The sequence below is a fragment of the Chroicocephalus ridibundus genome, chromosome 5 (genome assembly GCF_963924245.1).
Source record: "Chroicocephalus ridibundus chromosome 5, bChrRid1.1, whole genome shotgun sequence".
NCBI lineage: Eukaryota > Metazoa > Chordata > Aves > Charadriiformes > Laridae > Chroicocephalus > Chroicocephalus ridibundus.
In genome coordinates, this window is record NC_086288.1 from 70,793,045 (window position 1) to 70,818,789 (window position 25,745).

The 25,745-nt window shown below is 50.6% G+C and overlaps 4 protein-coding genes across 6 annotated transcripts in view; 3 read left to right on the plus strand and 1 right to left on the minus strand.

The window, feature by feature from the left end:
- The window catches only part of SLAIN2 (SLAIN motif family member 2), a 38,813-nt gene extending 35,085 nt beyond the window's left edge, over positions 1–3,728 (plus strand). For both annotated transcript variants that reach the window (XM_063335571.1, XM_063335572.1), the window contains one exon: positions 413–3,728. In XM_063335571.1, coding sequence (XP_063191641.1) covers positions 413–479 — 67 coding nt within the window. In that variant the 3' untranslated portion in view covers positions 480–3,728. The remainder of the gene's footprint in view (positions 1–412) is intronic.
- LOC134515939 (uncharacterized) lies at positions 3,728–20,280 on the minus strand. Of its 2 annotated transcripts, none has more exons than XM_063335576.1 (3): positions 19,862–20,280; positions 8,179–8,419; positions 3,728–4,961 (listed from the first exon to the last, which is right to left on the minus strand). In XM_063335576.1, exons 1-3 carry the CDS (start codon positions 20,251–20,253, stop codon positions 4,827–4,829), a joined length of 768 nt encoding a protein of 255 aa, XP_063191646.1. In that variant the 5' UTR covers positions 20,254–20,280; the 3' UTR covers positions 3,728–4,826. The 2 variants fall into 2 exon arrangements, with proteins under 2 accessions (XP_063191646.1, XP_063191647.1); XM_063335577.1 differs by having other exon boundaries at positions 3,732–5,233.
- A 127-nt stretch (positions 20,281–20,407) lies between these two features.
- SLC10A4 (solute carrier family 10 member 4) lies at positions 20,408–23,035 on the plus strand. The gene is made up of 3 exons (XM_063335574.1): positions 20,408–21,003; positions 21,262–21,472; positions 22,078–23,035. The coding sequence occupies exons 1-3, from the start codon at positions 20,612–20,614 to the stop codon at positions 22,591–22,593; spliced, it is 1,119 nt and encodes a 372-aa protein (XP_063191644.1). The 5' UTR covers positions 20,408–20,611; the 3' UTR covers positions 22,594–23,035.
- A 271-nt stretch (positions 23,036–23,306) lies between these two features.
- On the plus strand, positions 23,307–24,741 carry ZAR1 (zygote arrest 1). Its single transcript, XM_063335573.1, has 4 exons — positions 23,307–24,161; positions 24,246–24,338; positions 24,438–24,512; positions 24,598–24,741. The coding sequence occupies exons 1-4, from the start codon at positions 23,307–23,309 to the stop codon at positions 24,739–24,741; spliced, it is 1,167 nt and encodes a 388-aa protein (XP_063191643.1).
- The last annotated feature ends 1,004 nt before the right edge of the window (positions 24,742–25,745 follow it).

Below are 25,745 nucleotides of genomic sequence, written 5' to 3' on the forward strand. Positions count from 1 at the left end.
ATAACGCAGTATCTGTACGCAATGCAATAATGAAGTATCTATGAATGTCAAGATTTTGATGTAAGCAAAATGTAATACTCTAAACAAGGATTTCCCTGTTTATAATCACTGAAAAAAAGTCACCTACTTTTAGGTGGCAGCAGATTAAGTTTGTATTCTCACGGAGTATAATAGCAAAAAGCTTTCTGTCTATTTATATAGGTGTTTTTCTGATGTGGTAGTTGCCAAGATACAACACACAGAACCTGAAACTAGAAATACTTTAAGGTTTATCTTAAGTAGACTTGATTGCAGAGAAGTGAATGAGTCGTGTATATTTCAATTATTTATAAAATGTTTAAATTTGTGTGTATTTTATCTAAAGACTTTGGCTGTTATGTATGAAAGTGAAAACTATCTCATTTTATTTTAGAACATTACCCACTCCCAAAACCTATGGCAACGTGAAAGACGAGAGTTGGAAAGATGGCTGCTACTGAACTGCAAAGCTTAACGCAGAGTTCCGGTGATCATGGATGCTTCCTCACCAGGCTAAAAACAGCTTGATTATACAAACTGTTCAGATGTGACTTTTGGGATTTGTAAGAATTCCAGACCTCTCTGTCTCTAATTAGCACAAACTGGCAGAGATTATAAAGCAGCACTTTAATGACATCTAACATCAGATGTTTGGTGGTCATACAATCACTTCTATATTAAATTGCTATCAGTTCTAGGGTTTTTTTTCTTGCTTGCTAAAAACGTATCAATATGAGCATTTATGACAGTGGCCAATGTCTGGGCAAAAACCTAACGAATGCCAAAGAAATGCCCATCTTGAAAAACAGCAAGTATAACAGTCAACTTACATTGTCCAAAACTTCATTTTCAGCCTCTTTTAATTCAGCAGAAAGATCGGTGAATACGTACTATTGAAGTAAGACTACGTTAATCAGAGCTAATATTCTGATTGCAGACTGCTACAGTGGTAGTGAAACATTACTTTTAACAGTTGTATGAGATTCTCATTGGGGAAAGTGGTACGTACGTCCTTCAGAAAGGATCAGAAGTTACCCTGGAGGATTAAGCAGAACAGTAAGTGGTAGCCATGGCTTTTATTAACATTAAAAATTTGAATGTAGCAGACACACACAAATGCAATAGTATAGATTGCATCTTTCCTATGTTGATTTATCAGCTTTATGTGCTCTCATATGTTTGATCGCCAAAAGGGCTTAGTATCAGTTGTACAATCTTTCTAACCTTAAAGTTCCTGGCTCAGGAAAGATGGCCTTTGCTACTGTAGCCACATTTTTAACACATGGCTCGCTATTTGGGGAAAACTTTTTTTTTTCTAGCAGGTTTCCTTACAAAGGAAAGAGCAAGTCGTAATGTTAATTTGTTCTAATACCATACCACCATGCTTGCGGCCTGGAGCAACTGTAAATGCTGAGAGTTAAGGAGAAGGAAACACAACTATGCACTTGTAACATACAAATTTTAAGGTAATGAGTTGACTCTTGATGCCAAATGATATTCATTTAGGTGATGTTCCATGGTATGAGGGAGTTTTCTGTATCCTATTTTTTTACTTTCATCCATTTCTTAAATTGGTTTATTTTAAATTGTAAATATTTTTACAGAAGATATTGCCCATGTAAGTGTGTTGAAGTATGTACTTTGCCTTACATATGTGTATCTTACATTACTGGTAACAGAGTATGAAACCTGCTATGTCTGTTTACAAGCTATTAAATTCCTCTGGTGGCTCTGACTTATTCTAACACATTTTGCTCAGAACAACTCTATTCATATATTTAGCATTTGAACCATTGTTTTCTGGTTTGGAAGATACCATGCAAACATATGTAACTAAAGTTGTATTGGGTGGGACTAGTTAAATGGAAGGGATTTTGTTTGAAGCTTTTTCAGTATTTTGGATGTACAGTTGATGAAGTAAGAGAATGTGAATGGTATATCCTTTGTGCAATGACTGACGAACACTACAAGTTGGATTGGACGGTAGGTAGCCTTCAGCCCCATTAGTATCTGAGTTCGGAACTGCTGGTGTATTTTGACTCCCACCACTAAGAGCATAACTAACCCTGAAATTCTAGCACTTGAATTTTAGGCCAGCATTAACATATTCCTGGATGAAAAGCCATGCAATACTACTTGACTTGGAAGAAGCCAAATAGGAAGGAGTGGAGACTAATTTGCAGCTCTAATTATAGAATCATAGAATTGTTAGGGTTGGAAGGGACCTTAAAGATCATCTAGTTCCAACCCCCCTGCCATGGGCAGGGACGTCCCCCACTAGATCAGGTTGCTCAGAGCCCCATCCAGCCTGGCCTTAAAAACTTCCAGGGATGCGGCTTCCACCACCTCTCTGAGCAACCTGTGCCAGTGTCTCACCACCCTCATGGTGAGGTGACTCATGGTGACTCAAGCAAACTTTGGGTTGATGAATGACTTCACGCTCCAGACCAAGATCTGTGCTGAGACTTTGAAGTTGGGGTATCAAATATACTGTAATTCAGTAAGATTTCAGCAGGGATAAAGAAACTACCTTGCACCAGTAGACCAGTACATACCACTAATCTAGTCTCGTGTCGTTCACTGGCACAGGTAATGGATGTCCGTATCTCATGTCACTATTAAGCAGAAGAGGGGAGTAGATCAAATGCGCATATTCTCACTAAAGCCTGAATTTGAACATTTCAGCATTTTACGAAGCAATGCTGCAGTCTTCATTGGAAAAAAAAAAAAAAAGGTGAATTTTAATTGGTAGATTTTATCAAACACTTGATTGACTTTTAAATTTTGAAAGTCAGTTTAGATGATGATATTGGGGGTTTTACTATGGCTGCATCAAACTGTTGTGTATGTTTCCTTAAGTTAAGTAATTCATCACTTGGGTAAGTTCAGCTTAAGTTTTTATAAGGATTCTTTTCTCTGCTGTTCTCCCCTGAAATACAGCGAATGACTTCCTGAAAAGACAGCCTGTCTGTTTACTAGCAAGCCTTTGTGCATTACCAGTTTATGGATATCAGGAAATCATGGGGCTCTGTGTTTAGAGATTTACTGCAGAAGTGTGAAAATATGGATTTGATAAACTAGTGCCTATGATTTACTTAACTTATGTTTGATATAGTAGTAAGGGTTTTATGAATGTGGATTACTTTTTGTGCCAACAGCTCAGAATTGTTGTATGTGTGTAGGCAGAAGGACTTGTTCTGCTTCCAAAGTTATTTAATTTTTTTGTGTTTGAATGTTTTTGTAAGTGTTAAAAGTGTAAAAAAAATATATAAAAAATATTCTTACCACAAAACACTTTTCTGGATCGTTATTTTTATAACAAATTGGTTTTAAAAGCTTTTAGAAATTTAGAGGGTATTTTTATAGGGCTTTTTTTGTTGGTTGGGTTGTTTTTCAAGAATCATATTCACTTTTCCAGAAGTTACCAACATCAGCTTCTGCCCCCTGTGATTCATGAGCAGAGTACAACGCCGTGTTTGGGTGAACGGTGTGATTTCGTTGCCAGACTGAGGTGCGCTTGTGTTGTGCCTCTGCTTGGGAAGGACAACGCTTAATTCAGAGTCATGTGAAAAACCGTATTCTGAATTTTCATCCAGAGCGATTTGTTTGTGCAATTCTGTGTACACAAACTGCCTTTCTACTTCCACAGGATTTGTGCTGGCGTCAACCCACCACATGAAACATTTTTTTCATTTTGAAAATTCCGGAATTTATGCAGGAAATTGAGCAATGTAAAAGCGTAGCGAGTAAGCCACCTTTGAATTGTGAAGTACACATCTCGCTCGTATATGAATGCCTCTATCTTGTGGCTCACGTAAAAGCAAGAAGTTTGTTTTGAACTGGGTAACGTTCTGTAATCTGCGTTTCGCTACAAAGCAATTTATCCAATAGTAATGTGAATGCCATATTTTTCTTATTTTGGTATTAATAAAGTTAAGCTAGGTTTACTTCTGTTTGGTGGCCACTTACTATTAAATCTGTGTAACAAAACTTAACCTGTGAGGCTTGCTATTAATTGTTTATCCCAGCATAGTCCCCTATTTTGTAACTAAGCTAGTAGATTAAATTTATTTCCCCTAGTTGGCTGACCTATTTATGTAGAGCTGGCTTCACCCCTACTGCTTCTAAAATGTGATCCACTGCAGCCCCCGTCATCGCTTTTAGTTCTGGGGTCAAGGACCATTTGCCCCACAGCCCTTCAGGAAAATAGAGCAGTGTCAAAATCGCAGGCAATGAATAGCCTTTCCCACTTCTAGTAGGTTTCTGTAACAAACTCTTCTATATTAAACTTGTTTATAATTAGCGTCATCATATTGCAAGACTCCAGATGGAAAATATTATTTCTACAGTTCACTTATTTTGAGCAAAGGCATGACAGCCCCCTTGGTTTTGGTGCACAAGTGTTAGGTCATGTTTTATTCCATAGCGTGTTACCCTCCAGGAGTCTGACTGCAAGGGTGAAGGAAAATAAGGGCTAAACACGTAAGGAGGCAGAAGGTTGGAGCTGCTTATGCTGCTGAAGTCTTGGGGTGGCTGCAGAGCATGCAGGTTCAATCATTTAAAACATCTTTTAATACAAATATTTCTGAGATAAAAAAACCCTGGGAAACAGATATGACAGAGCTGTCTTTAGTTCTCCCTCTTTTGATCTGTAAGAACAGGAGTGAACTTAGGATTATTTTTTTTTTTTAATTTTTCCTTTTTAAGTAAAACAGGTGTTATGTGAGGTTGCTTTGATTTAAAAAACACACAAAAAACCCCCCCTGCTCTGGACTTGCGTGTGCCCTTCTCTAGTAGGAGGCTGACACCTAGAGGCAGGCGGGCTGGAGGCTGTTCCAGGCTGTTCCAGGAAGATGAGGCTGGGACCCCGGCACTCTGGGTATCCACGTTTTACCCGCAACTTCACGGTGAAGAAGATGCTCTCTGCTCGAAGAGTTAAAGAACTGAAAGGAGTGGATTCCATTAGATTCACTCTCCACAGGATTGTTTTATAATAGCGTCTTCAGCCCTGGTATCTGATAGAGTTATACTGCGCATCGCTGTCCTCTTTATACTAAATGATAAACTCTCTGACCGCGTTAAGCACTTACAGGGCGCAAAACGCAACTGTTGTGCTTGAACTAATTTGCAGATCTTCGGCAGGATTACAGGAACGGGCAGCTGAAATGATTTCCTACCAGGAAAGTGATTTTTCAACTTGGTGCATCATCCACATCTGTTACAGTGAAATAAATAAATAAAAATTTCTAGCATTGAAAGCTGGGAAGCCTGAGATTTTCTGTGCAGTGTGGCACTTTCACATGAGACAAAAGTGGACTGTATCACAAGACTAAGACTAAACAAAAGAAGATACTTCTCCTGTAATCTGAGCTCCTGTCATCACCAGAAAAACAGGTAATCATCTAAGTCCATTTTCTTTTGGAAAATTATTTTAATACCTCACAAAGATAAAGCTTAGAAGAGAATGGCATGTGATGCCTTCTCCCCCAGAGTGTTCCGCCCTCCTTGCTTCTAAATTATCCTTGAAAGCTGACTTCTGTTGTCAGCTGCAGCGAGATTCAAAAAATATCAGGGGTGAGTGGCGTGTGCCTTCCTGAGGTGACGGTGTGGTCCGTCCCCAGCATTACTCTGCTTTTGGCTATCACGCATAACATGCAGAATACAAACTATGAATTCTCCTGTGTTCTTCTTCATTCTCTTTGCCATGATTTTCTTGGGACTGTAGCCAAAATTGCAACTTTTCACAGCCCTGTTCTGAGAGGCTGTTTAAAAACCTTGCAACAACTTGGTCCTGTGTCAGACAAACTTATTTCCCACGCGCCCCCAGCATGTGGCCTTGAAGCCTGGCACCAGCGGCCTCCACATCCCTCCAGCAGCAAGGCTGAGAGAAGAACCAGGTGAACACCTGCCACCCCTGCCCAGCTCAGCTTCAGAGTCAATTTGGGAGATACTTAGTGTGATACATTTTTCAAGTTTTCTTATAGCCATGGCCATTGATAAAACTGAAATTAATGGAATCAGTTTTCATGTGAACGATAACTCATTTCTGAAAAGCTATTTTATTGCTAAAAGTATTTGGCGAAATTAGTCAGGTAGTATGCTTTTCTGTTGGTTTCTACGTAAGCTTGTTGGTTTTTTTTCCTTCAAGGAAAGAGCATTCCTAGAGCAATTCAGCTAGCTTCTTTCTGTAAGAAGGGTGGCTGATGTCTTCAAAAACATTAAACTGGTCCAAGTTAATGTTTGGGGGGCTATGCTTGAAAGGAAGGTGAATAAGGACACTTGTGTTCTCTGTGTTCCCTGCCTCCATCCTGCCCAAGAGAAAAAAAGGGCTTATTTATATGGGAGTAGGTCACCAATGACCGGACTTGGGACTCTGCATAGCCTTAGCTGCTTAAAGCCATGTAGGTGAACAGGAAATGTCTGGGCTGTGACATGCTGGTGGTGGGAGTGTGAAGTGGTCAGGGGGACGGGCACGCTGGGCTTCCCCTGGTCTTGTGCTCCTCCCAGGCATCTGGCCTTGGCCTGGGACAGAGACCGGCTGCTGGGCTGGACTGGGCGCCCCCGGCTTTAACCCCAGCACCACTGCGCTCTAACTCCTAGCAGTCTCCTGTTTGTCTCCAGAGGCTCTGCCTCGGTTCTTTGTTTCCCTTCAGACACTATCAGCAAACAAATCCGCACAACCCATTACAGAAGCTCGGTTCTCTGAGCCTTACCTCCCCGTCACTCAGCAGGGTTAATGCTGCCGTATCGTTTCACAGCTGCTGCTGCTCTCTCTGTGCTTCGGATGGGTGCCGAAACACTGATGGGAGAAGGTGATGCTGGAGCAACCGCTGGGTTACAAGGAATTTGGGTTGCATCCCGTTCAGGGTGGAGGGTAAGGCCAGCTGCGCTCCTGGCTGATAGACCCTGGTAGATGCCAAGTTAAAGGCGCACTGCAGAGCCTTTCTTCTTCAAGCAGCGCTGTTTGTCTTATTAAAGAACAGCAGGACCGGCGTACCTTGTATCATCTTAAATATATCTTCATCACTCTCCTCCTTGAGAAACGAATTTTTGTTCAAGCACATGCTGCCACTTTGAGTCTCCTCTCAAAGAAAAGGGGAGCTGGAGGGGGAGAAGATCAGGGAAACCCTCTGTTCCTCATGCTCTGCCTCAGCGCCTGTTTTAACCTTGAATTTCTCAGCTCCACGGTCATCCATTTACCCCTACATTTACTCACCCAACTGCTGAGCCCAGAGCAAGGTTGTATTGTTTCTGTTCATCCAGTCCCCACGGGGCTAATGCAGGCACATAAAACCACTGTTAATGCTGCTTCAGCTGACCTGTCTTCAAAGGAGTTATGAAAACCTTGTCCTGATTCTCGTCCTTTTAAAGCCTGGATGTTGGTGACAGCAACGTGGCATCACCACTGTCACTCAGCCTCAGGAAAGCCCCCCGGAGCAGCCCCCTTCATCCATGGCCAGCTGTACTGGCAGGAGCCGGCAGCTCCTGAGCCACAGGGTGCCCCTGCCCGCACAGGCAGCACGGACACAGACGCCTCCCCAAAACTCTGCTGCAGCGCCACAGTTAGCCATTGCTGACGTCACGCACCACTCCTCCCAGGTGGATGTTGATTCATAGAACAGAATCATAGAATCGCCTAAGTTGGAAGGGACCTTTCAGATCATGAGTCCAACCATCAACCTAATGCTGACAAAACCAGCGCTAAACCATAGCTCTAAGCACTATGTTTACCCATCTTTTAAATACCTCCAGGGATGGTGCCAGTGCTTGCTAACCCTTTCAGTGAAGAAATTTTTCCTAATATCCAATCTAAACCTCCCCTGGTGCAACTTGAGGCCATTTCCTCTTGTCCTATGGCCTGTTACTTGGGAGAAGAGACCGACCCCCACCTGGCTACCCCCTCCTTTCAGGGAGCTGTAGAGAGCGAGAAGGTCTCCCCTCAGCCTCCTTTTCTCCAGGCTGAACACCCCCAGCCCCCTCAGCCGCTCCTCATAAGGCTTGTGCTCCAGACCCCTCACCAGCTTCGTTGCCCTTCTCTGGACACGCTCCAGCACCTCAATGTCTTTTTTGTAGTGAGGGGCCCAAAACTGGACACAGCCCTCGAGGTGGGGCCTCACCAGTGCCGAGCACAGGGGCAATCACTGCCCTAGTCCTACTCACCATGCTGCTGTTGACACAGGCCAGGATGCTGTTGGCCTTCTTGGCCACCTGGGCACACTGCTGGCTCATATTCAGCCGGCTGTTGACCAACACCCCCAGGTCCTTTTCCACCAGGCAGCTCTCCAGCCACTCTGCCCCAAGCCTGTAGCGCTGCAGGGGGTTGTTGTGACCCAAGTGCAGGACCCGGCACTTGGCCTTGCTGACCCTCATAGCATTCAGTGCACGCAGCCCTCCTGAACACCTGCGGGATCAAAAAAAAAAAATTCATTATGGTGCAAGACTGGGTGATAGGAGACCCTCAGCAGTTCCCACACACTTTGGCGGACGACTCGTTTGTTTTCTCAAGGCTCGGGTCCTTGTCACTGAATTAAGTCCTGGTCTTCCTAACTGGCGTGCCGGGAGCGAGGGGTCGGTGCCTGCTGTTTAGAGGAAGGGTCGGTCAGTCAGTTCGTATTGTGTCTGCTATGGCGGGGTAAGTTAAGAATGGAAATTTGGTCGACCTCAGTTTACGAGCCCAAATGTCAGGGAGCAGATAACGTCTATTGTAAATGTCAGAGTCGAGGGATTTTTCTTTTCCCCTTAAAAGAAAAAAAAAAAAATCAACAAAGATTTAGTTACTGTATTTATGCTGCCATTCACCAGGCTCAGCTCCACTGAGTGTGAATGGTATTTTCCTGGCACACAGCCACACTGTGGGAATATTAAAAGGGACTGGTGGGGCTGGTGAAGGCCCCAAGCCCGGCCCAGCCCCCTCCAGCAGCGTTCAGTAGCACAAGGCTCCCCTAAGGGCTGGCAAATCCGGGCTACCGTCTCCTGAGCAGAACACAGGGATTGCATCGATATCTGGTGGGCTTCTCACCTTTATCATTTATCTCCACACGACAATTTGCCCAGGGCAGTGAAACGCAGCCCTCCGCAGGCACTCGCCCCCCTCCAGCCACCAGTGCCAGCCTTCCTGCCCCACGGCCCGCTCTCAGTAGAAGAAATGGGAAACTCCTTTTCCAAAACCAACCTTGCAACCTACTGCCCCAGCCTTGCGACGGCGTATTGGGCTCCGCTCCTTTCTAACCCTTATTTTCCCACCTCGAGAGAGGCGCCACATCAGCTTAGGGCTCCTTTCCCCGGGCTGGGGGCCTCGATGGTAGAACTGAAGAACGAAAAATCATCGGTTCTCATCATGCGGCTCAAACCGCGGCAGGGCCGGGGTCAGCCCATCCCTCCTGCTCCTCGCCGAGGCCATTTTTCTGTCCTGCTCTCCCCCATAAAGGCTCTCAAGTGGTTTTTTTTTGCGTTAGCAGATTCTTTCCATCAGCATGTTCCCACTTTCTGCACCCTCCTCATTATGAAGATGATTAAATAACATTAATTACCAAAGCAAATCACTGAAAGCTGCCTACCAGGAACCTCATTTCAAAATTCAAAACAACAGGTAGGTTACATTTATAGCCCATTTACGCACTCCTTTTAGCCCTTCTATTGTACTGCCTTTTGTGCCTTTTTTACTCCTATAAATACTGCCGGGCTTTCTTATTTTGCTCTCCTCGCCGCCTCCCCAGGGCTCTCCAGACACTAGAGGGAGGTCTTGCTTTCCCTGTGCTTTTCAGTCCAAACTTCGGTCTAGTCCAGCTTCCATTCACCACATTGTCCTGAACTTACACTGAATTGTCCATAAGGTCCTGAAGGAATTTAACAGCTGCATTTACCCCAGGAAAGCCCCAGTCGGAAGGAAGACCAAGGGAAAAAAAACCACCTCTCGTACAGGCCTGTGACTTTATCTAAAAGAAAAGAGCTAAAATTCAGCTCATCTTTCCTGCACGTCACCTCTAATTCATAGAGATGCCAGGCTGCACCCCAGGTTAGCAATGAAGGCTCCAATGCCAGTTTTGGCATTTTCATCTTGTTTAGATTTTATGATGTAGGACTTTTTATTTTTCATACGTATCACAGAGCCTGAAATATCCCCGGCAGACTTTACTCGGTGTCAGGTGGATTTAAACCTCCCGACATGTTTAAGATTTCAGAAAAATTTTCCCACTGGGTGGGTTTTTCCAACTAAATGTGTAGCACCACCCAGCATCATCTTAGGTCCGCGGGGGCGTAAAAAAGGCCTGTATTGAGCTGCTCACAGCTGGCATGGGTTACACGAGACATACACCCCTCGCTTCTCTCCGCGGCAGGTCCACCTGCGGTTAACACAGCGCTCCGGTACGGCCAGCCTCCGGGGCAGCTCCTCTCGGCCACCCAAGTGGCCAATGGACCACCAACTCCCACTGCCACAGCCCTGGAATTACTGGGGGCTAGGAGCCTTTGTTGCACAGGGCTCTGGGCCAACAGCAGCGGCTGCAAACTGGTGCCGCTACTACTCTGCAATGGGAAGGATGGGCCAGTCTCCTTTTCTGCAGAGCCTGGCTTCTCAGGGCTTCCATGTTTGGGCATCTGATCCAAGACATCCCCTGGGAAAAGCACCTGCGTTTTCGCACAAGCGACAGTGGAATTTGCATTTGGTACATTAGCGCTCGGTACGTTGGTTGCCCACCTGCTCTTACTGTTCCTTATGCCGTTAAAATTGAATTTGTGGTTACTTTAGGTCTTTCTAAAATCTGCCCCGTAGTTCTCAGATTATGTCTTTCATTATCTAGTAAAAATATCCAGGCAAAAAATTATCTAGCCAAAAATCTCCTGAATTTGAAAAGAAAAGGATGGGGATGCTAACGGTGAGGGCCGGGGACAGGGAGCAGCCGAGAGCTGTGAGGCAGCCTCTCCACCTGAAGGGAGAAAAAGTGCTCGGACGCCTTTGCTGCGCCACTGAATCAATGGGTTTAAAGGAGTCCTTGCAATGAAATCCCTGGGTTGGTTATTGGTGCTCGCTGGAGGAGCGCAGCGAGTCGCCCTCACTGCGGAGCCTCTCTGGGAGCGGGATCCATACGTGTCTGTAGAGACTGAGGGTGGTTGCTCATGGCTTATGGCATGTCCTATGGAGGGTTTCAGCGATACCACTCAAATGCTTCGAGAAACGACAAGTGAAAATTGATTCTGTGGATGTTTAGCAGCTGCAGAGACACAGCGATGGGGGTTTTTTTTGTGATGAAGGGATCACACTGTACATGATTACTCCTCGGGACTGTGGTACCTGCTGGAGCTCGGTGCGCTTGTCTCCAGAGCGCAGCTTTGCCATGGGAGCGTGATCTCCAGCAAATTAATTAATCTCAAGGTATTGCTGCTCCGTCTGTACATGAGCATGATAATGTAATGATCCTGTATCTTTGCACTTGATAGCAGACTCTTTGGGGAATGGGGAAGGACAGAAACCCCTCCCTGGCTGGTTTTGTCGGGACCTGTTTTTTTGGGCCTTCTTGGCACCAGTTTGAAGCAGTTTGCTTTGTGAGAAGGAGTTTCTGTATTCCCGTGGGAAGAGTTGACTCCGTTATCTCCCTGTCCTGCACAGGGCTCCCTTGCTTTGGGCAGGGTTTGGGTGGACATCCCTTCTGGGTCTGGGATTACTGCACGGTCCCGCTCACACCTGGGTGGAGATGCTGAGCACTGGTGCCTTACGCAGCTCTTTGGGCAGCTGCTCTTAGCGTCCCGGTTTGCATCGACTTCAGCAGCGAGCCTGTCCTCCTCATCGTTACTCAGTGTTTAGGCTGCCCGTTTATACATGGGTAAAATATACGTTTCAAATATTTTACCGAGAAATGACATGTAAAAAAATATATGTATATGTAATAAATGTTATATATTTAATAAAAGAAATATAATAATATTTCTAATCTTTTGCTTTCTGATACTATCATGGACTGAGCAGAGATAAGGAGCTGTCGAGGTGGCCATTTTGCACATATTTACTACAGTCTTTTGTTCTTCTTGAATTATTTCACCGTGAAATAAAGAGCCGACAGCTTTTTATTCCTTCCTCCGACTATCCAACCTTCAACAGCTCTGTCCATGGCCTGTTATCTGGCAGGCCGCACGCAAGATGCTGCCAGTTTAATAAAATTCGCAAGTGGTCCAGGCCGCAGACTTGAGGTCTGGGCTGTGAACCCCTCCTGAGGTTTCCAGCTTGGCCAGACCCCCCAACACCAGCAGCTACGACCGCAAGTGCAGTCGCACCACAGAGAGACGCGGAGTTTTATCGAGAGCGGCAGCGTCACAGCGGAGCACAAAGCACGTTGGCACGAGGTACCAGGGACCCGGGTAACCGGAGGCCGGGAGGAGCTTTGCAGGGTCACCCCAAAGCCAAGTCAGCAGCTGGAGCTCACCCTGTCGTGGCAATGAGACCTGCCCGACGCCCCCCCCGGGACACCCCCTGCCTCCCAGGCTGGCCAGCCTTCAGCACCATTGACTTTATTTGCCCCAGCACTGTCTAATCTGAATGTCTCTTACAGCAGCTTAAACCCGTTGTCGCGCCGTGGGCTTGTTGAGGGTGTTATATGGAGGCTGCTTTCAACTAGTGGTAAGTGGAGACCTCAGGCAGGAAGGAAATGTCCTCCTGGCTTCACACCCGGCATTTCTGCTCATGCGCCCCTCAAAGGAAATAGAAGATCTTGTTGACAAAGGCATTCACGCGTTCATCTTCCTGGCAAACCAAGAGGTCTACAAAACCCAGGGCACGTCTTCCTCAGCTGCAGCAACGCGCCAGCTCTACTGATACCATAGGGTCACAATTCAGAAGATTCTTTAGGTTATTAAAAAACATCCTACTTTATCGCGGTTTTACAAGTGCACATAACACCTCGTGTCATGGCTATTTTCACAGGATTAATATACAACATTATCCAAGACAAGCATTAAGAGATTCCTATTATTTCTTCCTGCTTGCCTGAGATTTCTTCTAGTCAGCTTGAGATTTAATTTAGGTAATAACGCACCTATTTTGAAGGGCTTGCTTATTTTGTGATCGGTATTACTGATACTCACTTTTATTATTCAGTAAAAATTTGGCAGCAGGACAAGAAGCATTTTTATTCTGTGTTTGTTACAGCTTCTAACACAAAACAGTCCAAGTCCACATCCAGGCACCTTCGATGCAGCGAAACAAACGGCAACTGAGTGCAAAGGTATTTTTTTTGCGGAACCTGAGGTAGAACATCGATGCTATTAACTCTTCTCTTTCCCATGGGGCTCACCATTAATATCCCTTTTAATATGGAGAAAGCTTTGGTGGGAGAGGGTTGTAATTTGTCTTTGGGGTGTCTGTCTTCAATTAAATGAATAGTCTATGAAGCGACTGCTGCTGTAGGTATTATTAAATTTACTTCTGCATTTTTTGACATTTAAACTATTCTAGGGGACAACACAGCCTTGGTGTCATTTATTCTGATCTGGCATTTTTTTTGCAAAACCCCAAACATAGATTTTATAGGCACAAAACCACATTTGTGTGATCTACCTCCATATTACCTCCCTCGATTTATGTTGTGAACCCTGACCAGGCTCCCGCGTAGGAAATTAAGAAGGGGGGTGGGAGCCTCAATGGGCGATGGAAGCCAATAGACTCAACCGGACCTGGGTCTGCAACTGCACACGCATCCTAAAGCCCCGCCATCTACCAGGTCGCGCGCATCCCATTTGCAGTGTGCTCCCTGCCCTCGGTGACGCGGCTGTCCCCTCACGGCCACCAGGGTCCCCCTGCACCTTCCCCCAGCTCCCGCGGGCGCTGGACGGGCTGTTTGCGGCACTCGCAGGGAGGAAAATCGGGGCTGCAACAACCAAAACACGCCCGTCTCTAAAGTACGACTAAAACCATCTCCATGCCAGGGCCCGTGCGAAGCGAGACCCTGCCGTACAAAACACCATTTGACTTTTAAAACTGAACGCAGCGCCTTCAGAAGCGGCCTCATCTCACCTCCTGTCCCTGCCTGGCTGGACAGGATGCTAATTTTGGCTCTGGTGGAGCGAGGCATGCATTAGTCATCAGGTCATTTATTTTATTACGACTTTTCATCTTAATCCTGATAATGCTCCAGAAAAAGATCAAATGGCAACAAAAGTGAACAAAAGGGAACAGCGTCTGAGGCAGAATTATTTCTTATTTGAATTTGGGTAAAGGTATCTCACATAAAGGCATATAATTTCTTAAAAGAAAAAATTGCTGCTAGTAATTGTTTTATGGTTGTAGGGGTACAACTGCCACAATGAATGACCGTCAGCAATCACTTTACAAAATTATTCTTCAGTGATCCCCTGATTTCATCTCCTTTCAAGGACCAGAAGCCTGTTTCTAATGGGGTGGTTGGCAAAAGATCTCTTCATCTCGTTTTTAAAAAGCTGGTCACGCAGCCTTAAACACTTAGTTCTAATTATGAATTATTGGCACATCGTGACCCGAGTCAACACTTACTTGCTGATTAATGGTCTTCAGACGTCTTAAAAATAAACATGGGGGAACACCAAGGATAACAGGAGCGTTTTGTTATAACAATTCCTACCCCTGAACCGCCAACCCAGAGCTTCAGCGAGAGGCTCCGTCCCCGGCCGCTCGGAGAGGCTGCGCGGAGAGTGGGGACGCAGAGGAGCCAGCGCACACGAGTAACGCGGCAGGGGCCGTTTCCCTTCCGCACCACTTCAATTTAATAAAATCTCAGAAGGCTACGAGTTGCAGAGCACCGCTCCCAGGGGAGGCGTAAATACGGAGTAGAGCTGGACTGAAACAGGAATCATTTGGAAGAGGAACTGGAGGGAGAAGGGGACAGGATTCCCATGAACGGAGAAATCACAAAGGCAGCAGGGAAGAGGAGAGGCAGACACAGCGCAGCGGAGGAGGGAAGAAGAGGAGGAGGGTGCCTGGATATCCATCTTTTCCACCTGGGCCAAGCGAAAGGGAAGGATGCTTGGGAGCAGCCCTGAGGAGAAGGACTTTGAGGGTGTCGGTGGTCGAGAAGCTCAACATGAGCTGGCAATGCGCGCTCACAGCCATGAAAGCCAACCGCACCCTGGGCTGCATCACAAGCAGCGTGGCCAGCAGGGCGAGGGGCGGGATTCTGGCCCTCTGCTCTGGTGAGACCCCACCTGGATCCAGCTCTGGAGTCCTCAGCACAAGAAGGACATGGACCTGTTGGAATGGGTCCAGTGGAGGGCCACGAAGACGATCAGAGGGCTGGAGCACCTCTGCCATGGGGACAGGCTGAGAGAGTTGGGGTTGTTCAGCCTGGAGAAGAGAAGGCTCTGGGGAGACCTTATTGCAGCCTTCCAGTACCTAAAGGGGCTACAGGAAAGATGGGGAGGGACTATTTGTCAGGGAGTGGAGCGATAAGACGAGGGGTAACGGTTTTAAACTGAACAGGGTAGATTTAGATTAGATATCAGGAAGAAATTCTTTACTGTGAGGGTGGTGAGACACTGGAACAGGCTGCCCTGGGAAGTTGTGGCTGCCCCATCCCTGGAGGTGTTCAAGGCCATTGGAACTAGATGATCTTTGAGGTGCCTTCCAACCTGAACCATTCTATGATTTGGTGGGATCCCGCCTGCAGAGGAGACAACAGGGACGCAGTGATGACTCCTGTCGAGGAGGGGAGGAAGGGACACGTATCTGATTTTCCCCACCCTGGTATTCAAACCCTGGGTCTGCTCAAGGACGGTGGCTGTGGGATGAAAGATGCTGATTATCGTGGAGATTTACGGAGCCCGATGGAGCCATGGTGATCAAGCTAAGGACGAGACAGAGGGGAGTTTAAGAAAAGCAAGCTCGGGATGAGGCGTGACAGGGCTGCGATGGGGCCAGGTGTCATGTTGAAGGGCAGCAGAGAAGCCTGGGTGGCAGGGACGGCAGGTCTGTCCTAGCCCTTCTGCACCACAGCCAGCTGTGGGAGCAACGAACTCACGGGAAACCCCTGGCTCTTGTGTGTTCTCCGCCTATGTGGTCCCACTCTGCCTTGGTGTGAAACACAAGCGGTTTGGGGCAGGAGCAACGTCCATCGATCAAGCACATCCTCAGCAAAGCAGTTTCTGTCTGGGTCTGGCAGGGAAGGTTTCTTAGGAACAACTTAATGGCACAGACCTCAATGCTTCAGCTTATTTCAAAAATGTATTTTCTCGCCTGTTTTGTGAGCCACCTCCCAAACAATATAAAATTAAAAAAAATAAAAAACCACGAGTCTGTCAAGATCTTACAGCTGGTGGCTCAGTGAAGGTGGGCCACGGGTGGGGGTGACAAAAGGTGCAAAGTCCCCTCCGTGCTGCTGCTCTTGAGAGAGGGAGCAGGCGCCTTGGGTCAGAGAGGGACCTGGTTCAGCAAGGGACCAGCTGATGCCTCCTTCCTAGCACAAAGACAACCACGGAAGAACAAGCGAAATCACCAGTATCTCTGCACAATTATGCTCCAATTCCTAACTCTCCTGAGCCACTGCTCTGGATCTAAGTTATAAATAAGAATAGCCATATATATTTCATGGATTTTATCACAGGCGTACCCTAAACCATGTGTAGGGGATCATGCAATACACCTTAAGGATTATTTTAATCCAAGACGACGACAGCAAAGACCTTTTTTTCCTCCCCCGTGCAAAAATTCTTACTGTCCTATTAAGTCTTAAATTCCATTTTTATTTCTACCCATAACCTAGCTGCATAGCAAGAAAAGCAGAGACAAAGGGATTGTATGTTCTATGAAAATCAGAAGCTGCTCCTGCTAGGTCTCACCTCAACATCACTTCCACAGCAGTATTTTGTCCCAGCCTCTTCAGCAGCACCCCCGCCTAAAGGTGCTGACCGAAAGCTTTCCGTCCTCCAGGACAACCCTCTGGATCCTCTCTCCCCCTGCAAGCGCCCGGCACGGCTCCACAAATCAGCCGGCAGGGATGTGCAGAGAGGCGAAGGATGACTTACGGCCGGATGACGCCATCCCGCAGCAGCTGAGCTCCGCCGCTTCCCGCAGACCCCGGCGCAGCACGCACCGAGCCGGGGCCGGAGGAGTGGGAGCTGAAACGGATACCAACCTGGGACGGGAAGAGCGGGAAGAGAGGGGATGCCCACCCTTTGCCTTCCCAGCGCACCCCATCATCCTGCTTTCACACAGCACTCAGAACCACAGCACACATGCCCGCTCCTGGAGTGCGACACCGTCGGGATTTAGGCTTCCAAGTCCAAGACTATGATTCACCTGTGCCCACTGCATCCATAACCTGCTTGGGATTTGCCAACCAACCCTTCTTGCCTGAGGCTCCGAAGCCCACGGAGCGATGGGTGTAACAGCTGCGCACACCAGACCTCCTCTTGCCACCCCAAATTCAACACAGCGCCCACAGAGACTTCCTTTGGGGGACACCGAAGGGACCTCCTTGCGTATACGCAATTTTGTAATAATGCTGGGCTTTGCCAGATGCTTTTAGCCTCTGGCAGAAGCGAGTGATTCGAACATCATCTTCACGCAACGTGCTGGAGCAGCCACCAGCTGAGCGAAGAGCAAGGTCGCTTTGCTCATTTCTTACAGCACTGCCAAAATTCCTAACAAGCCTACCCTTTATTTTTCACCTTTGTTTCCAGTTAAATAAAGGGAAGGCACAAAAATTCCCATTACAAAAGAGCAAATAAAATTCCTGGTGTTTGAAGGACTTCTCCTACTCCAGGCAGGTTTATAGCACGGGTACTCTTTATGGAAATCAAACCCCTCCTAAAAATAATGTGAGGCAATATTATTTATAAAAGTTACAAACTACAACAAGCTCATATTTCATTGAATCCTTTTCCCCCCCCTCTTCTTGCTCTTGCTGTCTCTTATCCTCTCACCCATTTTTCAATAGAAGGACTAACGAGGAATAATTTGAGAATGATACATGATCGCGTTTCTTTGCCAAGTCTTTTTATACTCAAATAGTCATTCTGTTGCTTCCTGTAATAACCGGGTAGGCAATATGAATGCTCCTGCCCTCCACAAAAGAAACCAGAGAAGGAAGGAGCCGTTGATTTACATACGGCGCGGTGTGCGCTACGTGTGAGCCGGCTGCCGCCCAGCCAGATGCTGCAAAACTACTTAAGCGTCACTCCAGACTCCCGGCTCCGCTTCAACGATGAAATATCGGGAAAGCCTGAGGCAAGTTAAAGAGACAAGACCCACGCTCAGCAGCAGATACGACGTGTTTTCATTCTACGCGCCCGTTGTGAAAATATGCCGGGTGCCACCCAGGGTGACGGTACCCCCCGGACGGACAAATAGTGAAGGACATCGGCTGGGTTCAGACTCGGGTTTCCCTGAAGTCAGCGGTGATGCTCTCGCTGAAACCAAGAGTTGAGTTTGAATTACAGCTGAAAAATTTTACGAAAAATCGCAAGAGGTCTTAATTTGTTACGACATTTTCCCATTAGTTCAGTGCCCCTTGAAACTGAAGTTTGTGGTGGGTGGGCACTGAACCAGGACGCATCTGCCTCACTGGTAAGAGAGTTTCACCATATCTGGGTTCACTGAACTCCTCCTGCAACTGCCTGTACGATATATGTCATACCAAAATATCTTCCCATGACCAGCCCTGCTCCAGCGGGGAGTTTGGGGGGTGGCACTTGGTGATAAAGCAGGAGGCCTGGCCTGTGCCCTTCACACCTGCTCGATTAGCAGCTGCCCCGTGCCCTGCACGCCTGACCCAGCCTGGGCTTGGTCCCGCTGCAGGGAAACCCCACGAGCCATCCTTACAACCCATGATAAGCAAACAACCTACATGTTGTGAAGCCAAATATTGGCTACATGAAGGATGAGATACGATACGGCAGCGTTAATACCTTAAGAAGCACAATAAATATGCTGCAAGCACTTTTCTGCATACACCGGTCTGAAAATGAAGTCTGAAGGACGCTGTTGGCTCCGAAAGCCAACCAGACCCCACACTCCCCTCCTCCAGCAGCACACGGAGCCCAAAAATATGAACGAATGCAAGCTGGATCCTATTTGGTTGTTCAGCTCTGATGACTCATCTTCCCTGCGCTCTTCTTAAGCTAATGACAAGGAAACAAACACGGGCAGAACGTTATTAAACTTGGCATCATTTTGGCAAAGTTGCCGTACCCAGGATTTTGTCACTCGGTACTACTTGTACTTCTTTTGTCCCCCTGTGCCGCAAGTAAGAATTAAAGGTTTAAGAAGAGGAGAGTTTGTTTTTCTCTTGAGTCACCAATAATTTCCACTGGAGTCCTGGGACAGCCTAAAATTTTACCAAATAAATTTTTGAGAAACTTGCTGTCTGCTGGAGCTGAAGGCAAACAGCCAGTCACGGCAGCTCCCATAGGCTCTCTCCTTAAATTCGGGGTGCCCCCCTTGGGCTGCGACCCAGGACGCCCCACGCCGAGCAGAGGGTCATGCTCAGGGTGGGAGCCAAGGGGCAGCCCCTGGGGATGCTACGCTGAGCCAGCTACTCCCACCCAGGAGTGGGGATGTGAAGGGGCAGCTACAACCCCCCTAAATCCTCTGGGTGAAAGAAGACAAGACGGTTACGCTCCCAAGACACGGCCAGTGGCAGTGCTGAGCACGCAGAGAAAGTCACCAACATCCCTCCGGCTCTCGGAGGCTGCCCTCCTCTCTCGGGAGCTCCTGCCCGGCATCCCATACAGCGTTTTCGCTTTTGAAGGAAGCAGGGCAACACGCAATTATTAAATGAAAAGTATGAAATGGGGGAAACATAAATATTTCAAGCACAGTTTTATGACTGACAACGCTATAATCACTCTCGGATGTGATTTCTGGGTGATGGGTAACATTTCTTACCCTGGTTTGAATCCGTGTGTGCTTGCGAGCTCGTCTGCTTCCTCCACCCGCGTGGGCTGCCCTGTAACGGTACCACCACAGCTCCCGGGACGCCACCAACAGACGGCGGTGCCTCGCCGACCTCCTAAAAGGGCTTGCCACCCTTCCTCACCCATTCCCCCCGCGACAACTTGCCTGGAGGCAGAACGAGCTTGGATGGCCCTCAGCAGAGGGGGGACCGGTGCTGCCCACCCACATCGGGTGACACCGCGACGCAGATTGTCTTTTTGATGCTGATGACAAAGTGAGCCCCCCCCGGCCCCCGGTTCTGCTCGGACCCCCGGGAGGGTGCAGGCGGCCCCAGAAGCGGGCTGCCGGGGGTCGCAGCGGGGAAGAGGGGGGGTTCCGGCCATGAGCCCCCGCCGCCCCCTGCGCTTCCCCCCGCCGGGGCCGGGCGGCGCTGGCGGCCGGGCGCTGGTGGCCGTCGGGGCGGCGACGAGACACCGCCCACAGCGGGGGGGGGGGGACGGGGACGGACCCGCGTGGGTCCGGGGACGGACGGGCGGGCGGCGCCGGCAGCAGACGGCGCGACCGACGGCGACGGCGGCACATCGGCAGCGCCCGGCCGGGGCCGGCCGGGGCGGGATGCGGGCTCCGCCGGCCGCCGGGGCCAGCCGCCTCCGCATCCCGCACTGACTCCCCTCCCCGCCGCCCAGCTCCCTCCTCCGGAGCTCGGCGGGGAGCCGGCGGCTCCCGGGGGCCGCGTAGCCCATGGCCGGCTCCGCGCAGCCCCCGACGGCGGCGGCGGGGAACGGCGGCGGCCCCGACGGCGGGTCGCTGTCGGGGGACGGCGAGGCTTTCGGGGACCGGTCCCTCAGCCAGGGCCTGAGCGTGCTGGTGGGGCTGGCGCTCTGCGTGACCATGCTGGGGCTGGGCTGCGCCGTGGAGCTGGGGCAGCTGGGCCACCAGCTGCGGCGACCCGTGGGGCTGCTGCTGGCGCTGCTGGCGCAGTTCGTGGCCATGCCGCTGCTGGCCTTCCTCCTCGCCCTCATCTTCGCCCTGGATGAGGTGGCGGCCGTGGCCGTGCTGCTGTGCGGCTGCTGCCCCGGGGGCAACCTCTCCAACCTCATGTCGGTGCTCGTCGACGGGGACATGAACCTCAGGTAGGCGCCCCGGGACGCGGGGAGGGTTTGCTGGGCACCTACCGGCGGGGTTGGGGGGGGGTGGGGGGGGAACAGCGGGACGGACGGGTGTTACACGGACCCCGACACACTCCTCGTGTCCCCCCTTCCCTAAAAACCCTGCCTGCCCGGCTGCAGAGCCCCCTTCCCGCGGGGGCTGCGGCTTCCCGGGGCTGCCCCCGGCCGGCCGGTGGGTGATCCGCTGTCTCTTTGGTTCCCCCCCGCTCCCCCCCGGCGCAGCATTATCATGACGGCCTCCTCCACGCTGCTGGCCCTCTTCCTGATGCCCCTCTGCCTCTGGATCTACAGCCGGCACTGGATCAACACGGCGCTGGTGCGGCTGCTGCCCCTGGGGGCAGTGAGCCTGACGCTGGGCAGCACCCTGTTGCCCATCGGGCTGGGGGTGCTCATCCGATACCGGCACCCCCGCGCCGCCGACCTCCTGGTTAAGGTAGGCACAACCCCGGGAATGGGGGGAACAGGGTGTCCTATGGCAGTAACCTTTCCGGTCCCTCCGAACCGATAGGAGCTTTCACACAGGCATATTCCGCTACTTAGGTGGACTATAAGGACATATAGCCGACAGAAAAAGCTGGGACGGAGATGGAAAGCGAGGGGAAGGACAGGTTACCCCCGCGCAGCTGCACCCTGGGAAGCAGCCTGGACCCTGGCGCAGAGGCATTCCCTGGTATCCTGCTCCCTCCCTGCTCCCGCTGCACCCAGGGCTAGCGAAGCCAACCCGCAGGCACACCGACACTTCCTTAAAACACGCACACAAATTAGCTTAATTACGAACGGACAAGTGAAGCACAAGCCGTGGCTTTCTAGTTTCCTAGCAAGTCGCCCCAAAGCAAAATGACAGAGGGTGATTTCAGCCCCTTCCTTTCCTGGGCTATGATCAAACACCACCAAAGTCCTGAGCCGGGAGCAAACCCGGGAAGGGCAGTGCAACCACGATTTGCAGTTTAGACTCTCTATCAAGCCTCTACCTGCTATGCTTATCCTTTTAAACTAATGACCCCTGTGTTGTTTATCAATCTCTGTATCTGTTGCCAGATTTCCCTCTGGTCCCTCCTGGTGACTCTGGTGATCTTGTTCATCCTGACTGGGACCATGCTGGGACCAGATCTGCTGGCACATATTCCTGCGTCTGTCTATGCCATTGCGGTGCTGATGCCTCTAGCGGGGTACGCCTTGGGATACGGCTTAGCCACGGTCTTTAAAATGCCCCCGCACTGCAGGAGAACAGTGTCTTTGGAAACAGGGTGCCAAAACGTCCAGCTCTGCACCGCCATCCTAAAACTCACGTTCCCCCCGGAGCTCATAGGGGGCATGTACATGTTTCCCTTGCTTTACGCGCTTTTCCAGTCGGCAGAAGCGGGACTCTTTGTGCTGGTATACAAGATGTACGGGAGAGACAGCTACAAACAAGATACGCTCGGTGAAGAGGAAGACACGGATATTTCCTACAAGAAACTGAAGGAAGAGGAGGTGGCCGACACTTCGTACGGCACAGTGACCACGGAGGAGCACAACTCCATTCAGATGGAGCCGACGCAGACGGCGCTGTAGGCAAGATAAGGAGGTGACACCCGGGGACGTGTGATGTGTGTTGTGCTTGCGACCAGGCTGGAGCGCTCGCCATTGCGCAAGCGGAGCTGCCCGGCCTCCATCATTTCTCCAGCCGCTCCCATTGTACAAGGTGATGTGTGTTTATTACTGTGACAGTTGTATTTCCTCAAAAATACGTATTAAAAAAAAATAATAAAAAAAAAAACAAAGGAAAAAGTATCACTGCGACGCAAATAACCATACATCTTCACGCAAAGAGGCTGCTGCCCGCCGGAGCGCGGCAGGAATGGGCAGGAGGAAGGAGACGAGTGTTTTGCAGAGGTGAAGCCAGCGCAGCGCCAGTGCAGATGAACGGGCAAACCACCTTGTGTGCGCGTTACCTCCGTGCCTCCCACCCGCTCTGTAAAAGCATCGTGCTCATTGTTCTCACCACAAATACATGGCGAAGCCGAACCAAACCCGTGTTCCCCGCTGATTAATCCCGCGGGGGCAATTAAGGGCTGCTCTGTCTGTTTCACCAGGGGAAGCCTGTGCGGGGGGTGGGTGGTGGTGGGGATGCCTTGCCATGGGCCCTGCGCCCGGCGGGGATGGGAAGGGGCCGCCGAGGCCGGCGCCCGTCGGGGGCGAGGGAAGCCCGGCCTCCGTCCCGTCCCGCCCCGCCCCGGGGGTATTTAAGGCCGCCCTCCCCCGGGGGCTGCCCCGGGTCCGTCGCAATGGCGGAGGAGGCGATGGAGAGCTACCTGTACGCCGCTTACCACCCCTACTCCTACCGCTACCCGCCGCCCAAGGGCAAGGGGGGCGCGGCGGGCGGCTGGCGGCCGCGGGGCAGCGGCTACTTCTCGGGCTACGGGGAGGCGGCGGCGGCCGCCGAGTACTTCGACAACTACCAGCGGGCCCAGCTGAAGGCCATCCTCTCCCAGGTCAACCCCAACCTGACGCCGCGGCTCCGCAAGGCCAACACCAAGGAGGTGGGCGTCCAGGTGAACCCGCGGCAGGATGCCTCGGTGCAGTGCTCCCTCGGGCCCCGCACGCTGCTCCGCCGCCGCCCCGGACCCTCCGCTCCCGCCGCCGGGCCGCGGCCCCGGGAGGCGGAGCGGGAGCGGGAGCAGGAGCAGGAGCAGGGCAGCCCCGCCACCACCAGCACCCGCGCCGTCCGCTTCCCCCGCACCATCGCCGTCTACTCGCCCATGGCGTCCCGCAGACTCACCGCTTTCCTGGAGGAACCGGAGCCGGAGCGGCGGCCGCAAGAGGAGGCGGAGGAGAAGGAGGAGGCGGCGGCGAAGGAGGAGGTGGAGGAGGCGGCGGCGGCCGTCGAAGAGGAGCCGGCCGCGGTGCGGGAGCAGCGGGAGGCGGAGGCGGCCGCCGTGCGGGCCAGCTGGGAGAAACCCGCCGAGAGCGGGGCCGAGCCGCTGGGGCAGCGCCCGGCCGAGCCGCGGGGGCAGCGTCCCCCCGCCACCCCGGAGCCGCCGGAGGGGAGCCGGGAGCCGCCGGAGGAGGCGCGGGCAGAGCCGCCGGCCGACCCCCAGAAGCGGGAGCCGGCGGCGGGCAAGACCCGCCTGCGCTTCCAGGTGAGGGGCGGCCCGGGGGAGGGGGAGGAGCGGAGCGGGGCCCGGGGGGAGCTCGCCCCGTCGAGTAACGGTTGTCGCCGGCAGTTCCTGGAGCAGAAGTACGGGTACTACCACTGCAAGGACTGCAACATCCGCTGGGAGAGCGCCTACGTCTGGTGCGTCCAGGGCACCAACAAGGTAGGGCGGGCTCGGACCATCCCCGCTCGGCTCGGATCGTCTCGACCACCCCCGCGCTGACCCAGGTCTCCCCCTGCCCCCCCCCACCCCCTCCCCCAGGTCTATTTTCGGCAGTTCTGCCGGACCTGCCAGAAGTCCTACAACCCGTACCGCGTGGAGGACATCACCTGCCAGGTAAGGGACGCCTTGGCCTTGCTCCGGGTCACCCCTTGGCCACCTGCCCACCCACCGATGGACCGATGGCCACCTTCTTCCCCAGAGCTGCAAGCAGACGAGGTGCACCTGCCCCGTGAAGATGCGCCACGTGGATCCCAAGCGGCCCCACCGCCAGGACCTCTGCGGGAGGTGCAAAGGGAAGCGCCTCTCCTGCGATAGCACGTTCAGTTTCAAATACATCATCTGAGTGGGATGGGGGGGGTGGATTTTTTTTCTTGTTTTTGTTTAGGTATCTTCTAGAAAACTGCAAGTAGAGCAGAATTTTTTTGTTGTTGTTTGAAGGTAGTTGGTGAGGTTTAGCTGGGAAAGCATGCAAATAAAAGTATCGCAAAGCACGCTCAAATGATCAGGTGGGTTTGTGCCCAGCTCAGAGGGTGCATAATTGCAGCTTCTGTAACTTGCATAGGGGAAGAGCCTGCAAATAATATTTTGTAATTCAGTGATGTCTTGGCAACAACTGATGTGGGACTTCATATCATTTCAGGTGGGGAAGGATGCATGTTACTGCTCCTACCCTTGAACTAATCATACACCTCAGTTCAACATCAAGTTTACATCTACAGTAGGTAGCAGAGCATTGTTCATGAACAAAACACCTAATGGTATTCACTTACTGTGCACATATCCGTGTAGAAAGACTCCTGCACCTGTTCTTCATCACTAGAAAATGATTAGAAATGCTGTGTAAAAACTAGTCACTTCTGCTGGTACAGCTGGTCTGCATTTACCTAAATTGGTGTTCTGGGGTTGTAGGCTAAAGCCAAAGAAAGCTTGTGGTTAATGCACTTTCAGGGACATTTCTCACAAACTGCTGGGGAAGGGAGTCACTGATGTGATGGTTTCTTGGTAAATGAGCTTCCCATCTTCACTTCCACGAGGTTACCAAGAGACATGACACTTCAAAGGCTCAAAATATGATACTGCATCTGCCTGGCTTCCTCTTGTATCTGCAGGTGATGCACAAGACCTGTGCACTCAGTGGCTTACACTTGAAGAATTTGATCTAGTTATGGTTTAGGTGTCTACCATTGGGGAAGGATCAAATTCCTGACCGTTATGGGATTGTGTTTGCAAGTAGGAATTGCACTTCTGGTGTTTGGTACTAATGGAACAACCAGCGTGGTGCCTCCCAGATCATGCTGTCAGTGGTAGTGGTCTCTGCAGGGACACCATGCTTCAGCAAGGCGTTAC

Excerpts from the sequence above, each read along its gene's own strand:
- LOC134515939 (XM_063335576.1), bottom strand. The coding sequence starts at position 20,253 with ATGGCCGGAACCCCCCCTCTTCCCCGCTGCGACCCCCGGCAGCCCGCT. Across the intron at positions 8,420-19,861 it reads ACACACGGATTCAAACCAGG|GTGTTCAGGAGGGCTGCGTG; the intron begins GTAAGAAATGTT and ends TTGATCCCGCAG. Across the intron at positions 4,962-8,178 it reads CCTGTGTCAACAGCAGCATG|TTCTTTAACTCTTCGAGCAG; the intron begins GTGAGTAGGACT and ends CACTCCTTTCAG.
- SLC10A4 (XM_063335574.1), top strand. The coding sequence starts at position 20,612 with ATGGCCGGCTCCGCGCAGCCCCCGACGGCGGCGGCGGGGAACGGCGGC. Across the intron at positions 21,004-21,261 it reads GACGGGGACATGAACCTCAG|CATTATCATGACGGCCTCCT; the intron begins GTAGGCGCCCCG and ends CCCCCGGCGCAG. Across the intron at positions 21,473-22,077 it reads CCGCCGACCTCCTGGTTAAG|ATTTCCCTCTGGTCCCTCCT; the intron begins GTAGGCACAACC and ends ATCTGTTGCCAG.
- ZAR1 (XM_063335573.1), top strand. The coding sequence starts at position 23,307 with ATGGCGGAGGAGGCGATGGAGAGCTACCTGTACGCCGCTTACCACCCC. Across the intron at positions 24,339-24,437 it reads GCGTCCAGGGCACCAACAAG|GTCTATTTTCGGCAGTTCTG; the intron begins GTAGGGCGGGCT and ends CCCCTCCCCCAG. Across the intron at positions 24,513-24,597 it reads TGGAGGACATCACCTGCCAG|AGCTGCAAGCAGACGAGGTG; the intron begins GTAAGGGACGCC and ends CTTCTTCCCCAG.